We start from the raw sequence: 10,843 nt of genomic DNA, 5'->3' as shown, positions 1-10,843 counted from the left end.
TGGGTATGCTTTTTGCTAAAATAGCTGTTATTCAAAGCAGATTTGTTTGTGCTCTAGTAATACGTATCAAGCCTCTCAACCAATTACTATGCTGTCAATATTTTTGATAACATGTCTGATAATAATTAATTGCACTTCCTGTTAAGACTGCCCATGTCTGTGTATCGTGCATAACTCCACTGAAACCCAGGGCAGTGGCAAGGTTCAGATAATACTATTAATGTAGGGTAATAGTAATGAGCTCGAGTTGTTTGTATGCTTCTCAGCCACAACTGTCAATCACTGGCAAGAGATGCATAGCATCCATCCATTTCTACTCACATCAGCTTTTAGTGGATAGAGCAGAGTTTGACTGTGAAAGGGTGGGAATGATGGAAATTAAATTCTAGTTCCTAAAGGACTAACAATGCAGCCTTAGACTAGACAGATTGTCAGGTGTTGTTTGTTTGTTTGGGGGTTTTTAATCATAAAAGTAAAATGTGTATAAACTAAAAAACAGCATCTCCCATAGAGCAACATCATTTTTATAGTGTAAGTAACTTCCGTCGTAGTCGTCCAATCAAAGTTCTTTCGGTCTCTGGTATTTCCTGTGTCAGTTGGCAAAAAGGAAAAGCAGCATCGGTCAGTTAAAGTGAATTTGTTGGATCTGGCAGATATTCTGGTAAATAATTATACTTTATCTTAATTGACACACGAAATGTATTAACCACCTAGATTATAAAGTCTGTACATGTATTTATGTTCCGCGTGTTAATGAATGTCACGGTTCTACCTACTCAATGCCTGTTGCTAACAAATGAGCTAAATGTTAGTTGGCTAGCTAAGCATCTTGCTACTGGCTACTCAGGGAAAGCCTGGCTTGTACGTAAGCCACTTCATATATGATTAAACATGAGGCTTCGACTTTGCTATGCATTTGTCGGGGATAGCAAGTTGCTCTTAACGTTACCATTTCCTTACATTAACCTTACGGAGTCAAGCTAGATGGCTAGCTTGTTATATTCTAAATTGACCTGCTCCGAGTTCTTTGGGTATTCTAGCAGCGAACGTTAGCTGGCTCAGTTTATTTTTATCGTGAGCTAACCAAATAAGTATAAGCTTGCTTGTCAGTAAGCTGTTGGCTCATTTCACAACAACGTAAAAACTGATACTTAATCGTTTCCCATATTTAACATTTCCAATACTCCCTTCATGATCAATGTAGTTAAGTTGCATGGTCTATGAAGGGGCTTTCAGTTAAGTTTTGTTTTCAGTTGAAGCTAATGCTAAGTTTGTATTTTAACAGGTCAACCTTTACTATTTGGAATACACGTTACGTTTGACAGTTTTTGTGGAATTTTACCGATGTGCTGACGGACTTTTGAGTTTGGCTTGGTGTTGTTGCCATGTTAACGACATGTTTTTACAGGCTTAGGGATGAAGAGACAGGACACCGACGAGCAGGAAACGACTATGGAGAATCCCTCTGGAGCTCCACCCAACCCGAGGGGCACAGCAGATAGTACAGAATCCGCCGAAACTCCCGGGAGTCCGCAGGAAGAAAAATCCCAGCCGGCCGAAACTCCACCCCTCGACGCCAGTTCTAACGATGGTTGTAAGTAACCAGGAAACAGTATGCCAACACTGGGTCGCATAGGTATGCAGGTATGAGTGCAGAAATTAATACAGTTGTCAGGAGGCGACTCTGAAGGATGGACTGTAAGCACATTGCAAGCTAGGTCATTTATTATTTCATATTATTTAGCTGTTGGTTGTTCTGTTGGTGTATCAATGCGTTCTTGTCAGGAAGGTTCCCTTGGTTAAACCAGTTTTTACCAGTTACTAAATGCTAAATCTATGTATAGAACTAGGACACAGATAGCCTTGGTGGGTGTGTTATGAAAGATTAAACATAGTGTTGGTGTAATTTACTTAAGCAGCTATTTATTGCATCCTTAAATTTCTATGAATGTCTTGATGTTACAAGTTGGGTTCTTTGCTGTTTTTTTCCCGACCTGTTGATAAGCAATTTCTAGTATTATGTAGTGAACCTAAATGCAGTGATACATTGGCAAATAATTGACAGCATGCATTGATGGCTTCTAACCCAATAATACACTTAATAATACACTAACAAACCCATGGTCTCCTCCTCTCAGTGGCCGAGGCGGGCGCACTGGTCTCCACCTGTGACATGGCTGAGGAGCTGAGCCGGCAGCTGGAAGACATCCTCAGCACCTACTGCCATCAGGACGCCGCAGAGGACACGCCTGTGCTCAACGGCCAATCAGACGGCCTGGAGGTGAACGGCCTGGCCGAGAAGGAGGACGGCAAGCCAGAGGTGGTCAAAGTGAATGGCGGTGTTGGCGGCAGCGGTGGCAGCAGAGGGAGCGAGCAGAAGAAGATACAGGACAAGAAGAAAGTGAAAGGGCTTGGTGAGCTGCAGGGGTGGAGTGCTCTTATACATGGAACAACTTCTCAGTAGGCCCACTGCATGTTGGCTTAGCCTTAGTGGATGGAGGTTGTGTGATGTGGTCAGATGCATGGGAAAACTAATCAGATGTGTCTCCCTTCAGTGTTGCCAATGCTCTGTGGAATTTAACTCCCCAAAGTGTACTGCTCATGCTGCCCAGTCTTTCTGAATACTAATGTGTGCGCGTGTGTGTGTGTGCGCGTGCTGCAGGAAAAGAGATAACACTTCTGATGCAGACTCTTAACACACTGAGCACACCAGAGGAGAAGCTGTCAGGCCTGTGTAAGAAGTATGCTGAACTGGTGAGTCAAACAGGCTCTTATCCTTACTAGGCTCTGACTGTGCCAACCATGACACCAAAACAGGGGTTGGTGTCTGCCTCAGAAGGCAGGCCTGTGTTTTAGGCATGCGTGGCTCGCTTGGCTTGTTTTCTGAATGTAAAAGGCGAAGAAGCCCCCCCTTCAACAAACTAAAACCTATTTGAATCCTTGTTTTTTTTTGGCTTGTGTGCCATTTCTGTAGTCCTACACACACACACACAGACACACACACATCAATGCCTTGATATACGTTCAGATCCTGCAGAGATGCTTAGTCCCCTAATGCATTTTACACAAATAATTCCCTGGCGTGTTGAAATTGCATGCAGAAGCCCTAGGAGCAAAGCACTATGTGGGTCCACCATAGGCCGTCAGAGCTGATGACCTCTGCTCCCCGTGTCCGTCCGTGCTTGACGGGCAGAGGGGAGTGTGTGTCGGACTGCAGTCAGCAGGGAGCAACTTGGCAGCGGGTCAGTTCTCTTGTAACAGTATCAGATTTGGCAGGAGCTGCTGCAGCAGCAGTAGCTAATGGAACTGAGGGAAGTTGGAGGCACAGGAGTTCTGCAGGGACGGCTTAACAGTGTGTGGAAACAATAGCGGGAAAGGGCAGTGTGCTCCAAAAACACACGCTAATCCTGCTTTAGGCCTCATCTTGCGGGCTAACAACGAAAATTCAACAGGAAGCAAACAAACAGTTGAAGTGTTAAGATATTGACTAACACAAATGAATCGGCTTACATCAAGTCTCATTTATATAAACACCTATAGATTAAATGGGTTGCATGTGTTGATAAAGCTTATCATTATTGTTATTACCAAGAGGGCTTTTGGGTAAATGGATTATATGTTGGCGATATCAGTAGTGAAAGTCTATCTGACAGGAAACATTCTGTTTTTGTGTGACACCATTAGTATTCCACTGACATTGATGAGCTGTTCACAGACTTAAAAATGTGAAGTGCATGGAGGAGGAGAAGCTATTAACAAGGGACCTAGATGGTTCCGCTCGAGCACGTCTCACTCTTCTCTCTGAAATGTGCTCATGTGGTCCTCTGGCAGCTGGAGGAGCACCGCACCTCCCAGAAGCAGATGCGCGTGCTGCAGAAGAAGCAGAACCAGCTGATCCAGGAGAAGGACCACCTGAGGAACGAGCACAGCAAGGCCATCCTGGCCCGCAGCAAGCTGGAAAGCCTGTGCCGGGAGCTGCAGAGACACAACCGCACGCTCAAGGTGGGCTCTAAAGTTAGGCCAGATCCTGCACTCATTGCAACAAGAAGGATCACAAGAGTAGTTTAATAAAAAGATACTAAAAAGTTAACATGATTTAACATCTGCACTACCTCAGTTCATTATACATGTTGGAAATATGCATACATCTCTCACAGTACAGTTACATACTTTATAAACCCAATCACATCGCACAATGGTGAAGCCGTTTATAACACACTAGGAAATTAGCAATTGAGTTGACTACTGCAGCCGTAGCATTTGCAATTTGACCTCCCGTCGCAGGAGAGCGGTGTTCAGCGCGCACGGGCCGAAGAGGAGATGAGGAAAGAGGTGACGTCCCACTTCCAGGTGACGCTCAACGACATCCAGGCGCAGATGGAGCAGCACAACGAGAACAACGCCACACTGCGCAAGGAGAACATGGAGCTGGCCGAGAAACTCAAGAAGCTCATCGAGCAGTATGAGCTCAGAGAGGAGGTGAGATGCTAGCTCGCAGCTTGTGAGTCCATGTGTGCGTGAGTCTGTGTGTGCGTGAGTGTGTGTGTGAGTGAGAAATCGAAAGCTGCAGATTATATACAACATGTGTGGCTCTCTGCTGCGATTTGGAATTTGTATTGATCGACAGTTTAGGATTGAACTGAGTATTGTTTTTTGGAAGGTTTTTTAGTGTCATTGTGGTTATTTTAAAAACACATGCTTGGGGGAATCTAAACCATTTTTTTTTTTTTTTTTTTTTTTTAAATGTCTCTTCCATTCAAAAAACAAACATATGTGACCTGATCCAGCAAAATGAGTCACAGTGACCAAGAACTCAAAATTGAGATATTGGTATCTTTGGAAAGATGGGAAAATAAGCTTTTAAATGATGTATTGGTCAAAGTCCTATCTTAAACGGTTGTGAAGTTACATTAATTTGAATGATGGTGTGGCAGCACCTTTTTCCAACTGAAAACCTGAGATAATCGCATTTTAGTTTTCCGTCCGTTTTTTGATGACCTCTTCAGTAATCCTTGGCATCCAGAGCTGCACCCAGTGTTTTTACAACATGATTTTACTTAAGGCATTTAGATACTTAGAAAAGGCTATTAAATTGGACTGAAACATCAATTATTTCAAAATATTTATTACATATTATTCAATATTTATCAAATAATTCAATAATAATTTAAGGCGCGTTTTACAGAGATTCAATTCATTTAAATTCAATACAATTCAATTCAGCTGATTTGACACACTCATGTCCAAAACAACAAAAGACAGAACAGATATATATTAAAAAGGACTATAAAAACATAAGTAGATCAAATGTCACATACAAACATACATACATTTTAGGTACAATAGTGTGCCCTCAGTCTGGATGTGTAACAGGAACATTGATGAATACCTCCAAAGATTGTACAGACATACAATATTTTCGCTTTAAAGCCTTTGAGACAGTGGCAAAATGCCAGTGTGTGTGTGTATGTGTATGTGGCAGAGAGAAATTGACTATTATATACATGTATCTACATAGAGAGAGAGAGAGGGAGACTGAGAGAGAGTCAAAACAGACGTACTACATTTTCGCTTTAAAGCCTTTGAGAGAGTGGCAAAATGTCAGTGAGTGAGTGTTCAGTGTGTGTGTGTGTGTGTGTGTGTGTGTGTGTGTGTGTGTGTGTGTGTGTGTGTGTGTGTGTGTGTGGCAGAGAGACATTGACTATATACATGTATCTACATAGAGAGAGAGAGGGAGAGAGAGGAAGACTGAGAGAGAGTCAGTGAGTTAGTGAGAGAGTGTGTGTGGCATAAACACAGAGACACATAGTTGGAATCATATTTCTTGTTGCAATCACGTTTCTTAGCTTCTTTCTCAGTGGAACAGCTCACCTTCCCAGCTGGTTTTGGGCATGTAATGTCCCTTGTATTGTCGGTGCAAAACTCACGAATGTGTTGGTAAAGATAGTCCTGACGTTTCAAATCCAAACCAGGAGGATTGACAGCAGGGGGCCTCTGCATTGGTGGTGCATCCTCTTTGAGCAGGCATATTCCACGTTCCTCAGAATTGGCAAATTCCTTGTAGAACACCCACCCAGGATAGTCTTTGGTCATTCTGAAAATACAGAAGATTGAGAAAAAAAAATGAGTAAATCATCCATCCTTACAAACACACACACACTTTAACAATTACCTACATCAACGGCTTATTTACATAATTTCAGCACACAAATGCTCAGTTATAAGCAAGGATGTAGTGGTAGCTAAACGCAAGTAAACACAGTTTATCCACATCTTAATAGAGTTTATGTGCCAAATGCAACTATTAACATTGCCAAATCCCACTGCATTATCCTGATTTAAGATTGAACCCACCTGGCCTGGAAGCCATCAGACTATGATAAAGATTAAGTTTAAAAGTATACAGGCCTTACAGGATTAATATCACAGCAATAACCTTCCATCATCAAACATGTCTGCATGTCTTTTTAAACATCTGATTCTGCATAGCCTACTACATTTACCCCCCTCTTATTGTACCACTACGACATTTAACTCGTGGGGTCAAGCCGTGTTCCTTGTAGTGTTTAAGTAGAGCTGTCAGTTTATTCTGGCTGATTCTGAAATTAAACGGGAACATCACGTAAACTAGCCTACTGTCAGTAAAATCAAGAACATACTTCTGATCAGTCGCATAAGTGTAATGGTTGTAAAGCCTACTTACCAATGTATGAACTTGAATGTTTCACGGCAAATTCTTCTTCCATCCAAGTAATATTCCGACCTTTGATGTTGACGCTTTTCTTCGTCGAACAAGTGCGTTTATCATTCTGGAAGTGACAGCTGATCTTCCCCAGAAGAATTAGGTCTTTCTCGTATTCAGAAAGAGACGCCATGGATCAATGCATCCAAAGTAGTCTTTCACCAGCTTTATCCAGTCTTCCTGGCCAGTTAGCAGAGCGCAAATTAGAGGCGCCAACGGAGTTTAACGCATTAGCTATTTCACATTCTTTAGATAACGACATTACCAATCACACGGTATGGTACACTTTACCAAACACACGTAATGCACACTACACTTTAAAAATGACAAGGTTGAATACAAAGTATTAAGTGAAACGCGAACTTTTTGAGGAGATATTTTGGAGAAAATGTTGCTAGCATTAGACTTCAGTATCACTGCTAATCTGACAGGATGGTAGGTGGACCAATCGCGTCGCACAAGGCTGTAAACAGGGCTTCCTATTGGCAATTGAGGAGGCTCTGTGAACATTTTGATAGGTTTAATAAGAAAGGACTTGACGTTTTCACACCATATTTGGATAACTGAGCGCATGACGTTTCAGGGGATATTAAAACATAGGAAAATCCTCGTGCGAAATCCTTGGGCGAGCCAGCTGGTAAAACAGCGTTATTCGAGACATTCTTTGTAAGATTAAGAGTTGCAAGTCAACCTAAACAGCCATTTAAGTGCATTTTCGCAATTACTGTGATGATGAAACTTTGGGAGATTAATTTTGAAGACCTTTTCTTTCATATAAGGTAAAAAAAAAAAAATCAATATTTTCAATGTTTCTTACTGTAAACGGCCATATCTCAAAATAGAACGTTGCGACTTCCGACTCATTTCGCCAGAGCGGGTCGCATATGGTCATCATCAACTAATTAAATGAGAGAAAAATGTCCAGTCAGGAAAAAAAACTGTCTTCATTCTTTTGCAGCATATAGACAAAGTGTTCAAGCACAAAGACCTGCAACAACAGCTGGTAGACGCTAAACTCCGACAGGCACAGGAGCTGCTCAACGACTCCGAGGACCGCCACAAGAAGGAAAAGGAGTTTGTACGTTTTTCACGCCATACAACTCTATATCTCAAATCTAGTAATGTGTCTGTCTGGAAGAGCAACTGTCTCACTAGCTTGTTTCGTTGCTTGGCTTTATCTCTGCAGCTACTGAAAGAGGCCATGGAGTCTCAGAGAATGTACGAGCTGATGAAGCAACAAGAAGAGCACTTAAGGGAGCAGGTAAGGCCGCAGCCTCCCCTTCTGACACTGAACGACTCCCTTGACAAGTAATACAAGCTACAAGGGAAGAATGGAAGTTTTCTGTCTCTTTGTGAGCTGAGCACTCACTTCTGTGTTTTAACAGTTGTTACACTTGGCCAGGAAAGACATTTGGTTCTGCTTGGAAGTTTTTTTTTTCTTTCTAACATCTAATGTTTTTAATATGCTCCATATTTTCTCTCCCTTTCCAGTTGTCATTATACACAGAAAAGTTTGCGGAGTTTCAGAATACGCTTTCCAAGAGCAACGAGGTGTTCACAACTTTCAAACAGGAAATGGAGAAGGTATGTATCCTACTCCTCTAAAGAGTGCAAGGGTAGAAGTCCTAACTCGATAACCATATGGTGTTTGTTTTTTAGGTGGTTATTCTGTAAGTGTGCTGCAATGTCATCCATTCAGGAAAACAGGGATGTTATTGATTATAAATTACACCTCTTACCCTGCCGAGTCCCGAGTGCTCATTAAGCTCTGGTTTGATCTATCCACCTTGGCCACAGATGACAAAGAAGATTAAGAAGCTGGAGAAGGAGACGACGATGTACAGGTCACGCTGGGAGAGCAGCAACACAGCCCTGCTGGTGATGGCAGAAGAGGTAAACTCTCGTCAGGGGCCACAGAGCCGTCTGAAGGTCACGGACACGCAGAGGGTGATGCGTCACAGTCAGTGTCTGCTTCTAAAGAGGAGCTGTTGAGAAGAGAACAGAAGGGAAATGGTTGCCTCATTAATGAAATTATAAAGGCATGACAAAAAGATAATGAGTCCTTCTGTTCTATGGAGTTTGTAAGCCAGTATCAATTATTTATTTATTTGTTTATATGCGTACTTACAAGTAGTAAAAGTAGTGTCACTGGCTATGAAAATGATTGGAAATGTAAACGACACTGTTGTAGATAATGGATGGTAATTGCAGTTCCAGTAGATCTGAAGGCTGTGGTGGTGTCTGTGTGTCCCTGTAGAAAACCCTGCAGGATAAGGAGCTGGAGGGCCTGCAGCAGAAGGTGACGCGGCTGGAGAAGCTGTGCCGGGCGCTGCAGATTGAGCGAAATGAGCTCAGCAAGAAGATCCAGGAGCTCAGCAGCAGCGACGGCAGCGGCCCCCCAGAGGCATCAGGAGGAGAAGGGGCCACTGAGGAGCAAGAGCACACAGACTCTGAGGAGGTCAGCCCCTCCCTCTCCCAGACCTCCCAGCCAGAGACTGTGGCCAGCCCTCCCTGCTCTGCCTCCTGCCACTGTGGGCCCGAGCTGGGGGCCGAGGTGCAGAGGGAGGTGTGTGTGCTCACTGCACAGGATTGAGGCCCTCCGTCTTGAGCCCCCTGAGTCTGTTTGCAAGCCCTCTCCTCCCCCTTCTCTCTTCCCCATCTGCCTCCACCACCACCATTACCACCATTCCCTTTCTCCACCAGCTGTCCAGGTGTGCTCTGTCTGTGTGGCGGTCTCCTCTCAAGAGTGGGCTGTCGTCAGGGAAGATTGTGCCTTCCAAGGTGGTTCTGAACTCTGCGCCTTTCTCACTTTTGTTTATTTGACCTCTGCATTTATAAGCCTGTTTGTTATTTGGTTGGTCTGTTTGTTTCTGCTCTCTCTCTCTCTCTCTCTTTTTCCAAGTCCATTCCATTTTGGCAGTGGGCCCGTCATTAAAAGTGTGCTCGGTATCGAGCGTCTAAAGGGGCACCGAAAAGTTGCTGCTGCTTAAGAATGCTATACCTTTATTGAAGATGGAGCTGAAATTATTGTGTGTGTGTGTGTATGCGTGTGTGTGTGTGTGTGTGTGTGTGTGTGTGTTTACTGCTACATTTGTCTGTGGATTATTTTTACGGTTGACGAACTAAGGTGGAGGTTTGGCCAGTTTTATCGCTTGATACCAGCCTTGAAAGTCTTCAAACGTGACGGCATTGCACCCAGGCAGTGCAGAGGCCTCTACTGGGTTTAGTTTCAGTCTGTCGCCTTAACTTATGTATTCATTTACACCATATTTTAAATTATACATTGTTTATAATATTAAAAAATTATTCCAGAATGATTACAGCAGGGTGTAGTTTTCACACTTTCTCCCCCTTTCGTTCATATTGTTTATGTAACTGAGTTTTGCTGCATTGTCAAAATGCCAGTATCTTTAATACAAGATGTTTACTTTCAATTGGTTTATTATCCATTTGAGTTATATATTCTGTCTTAGCTGATCCTTACTATGGCATTTTGCTTCTTATAATTCTGTTGTATTACTGACAAACATTTCACTTGAATGTGATCATGACCACTGAAAAATACAAGACCAGCTCAGTCTTTGATTGACAGAGGATTAACCTTGAATTTGATGTTCATACAGCACGCCAATGTTTTTGGTGTGATGTTCATCTGAATGAAAACACTGCTTCAAACGTTATTCATTTCCAATTTATCGCCCAACTCCTTCCTTCTGTATTCAAGAAGGTCAAATAAATGAACAACAAATCATCCCTATGCAATAGTAGCCTCCAGTCTGTTCAGATGCCTTTGTTTGGTTTCTGTTCCAGCATGACAGTACAACTATCATCCTCTTATTATAGAAGGAACTTAATAGTTTCACCTTCTTTTCTGTTCCCCACAAGCTCATGTTGCGGTCAAAGTTTTTCCTTTGCATCTTCTCTTTTTGGCTTTTGATAAAGAATATTTCCCCCCTTGCTGGTATTAAGTCTATTTTTTTTACTATCCCATATTGTCAGGAAAGAATATAGTTTACCATATACTGCTTTCTCCAGTGGTAAGAAAAGTGTAGCATGGGGTTATTGACCAATTCATATTTAATGAGTCTTCCATTTGTCTCT

General features: G+C 42.6%; 1 protein-coding gene across 1 annotated transcript; it reads left to right on the top strand.

The window, feature by feature from the left end:
• Nucleotides 1-601: 601 nt before the first annotated feature.
• Nucleotides 602-10,633, top strand: txlna (taxilin alpha). Its single transcript, XM_080837869.1, has 11 exons — nt 602-661; nt 1,409-1,594; nt 2,139-2,414; nt 2,663-2,754; nt 3,832-4,002; nt 4,285-4,479; nt 7,701-7,820; nt 7,929-8,003; nt 8,234-8,326; nt 8,540-8,635; nt 9,000-10,633. The coding sequence occupies exons 2-11, from the start codon at nt 1,417-1,419 to the stop codon at nt 9,333-9,335; spliced, it is 1,632 nt and encodes a 543-aa protein (XP_080693995.1). The 5' UTR covers nt 602-661; nt 1,409-1,416; the 3' UTR covers nt 9,336-10,633.
• Nucleotides 10,634-10,843: the final 210 nt, after the last annotated feature.

Source organism: Sprattus sprattus, assembly GCF_963457725.1.
Source record: "Sprattus sprattus genome assembly, chromosome: 4".
Classification (NCBI taxonomy): Eukaryota; Metazoa; Chordata; class Actinopteri; order Clupeiformes; family Clupeidae; genus Sprattus; species Sprattus sprattus.
Note: the sequence above shows the minus strand (reverse complement) of the source record. Positions and strands in the feature narration are given on the sequence as shown.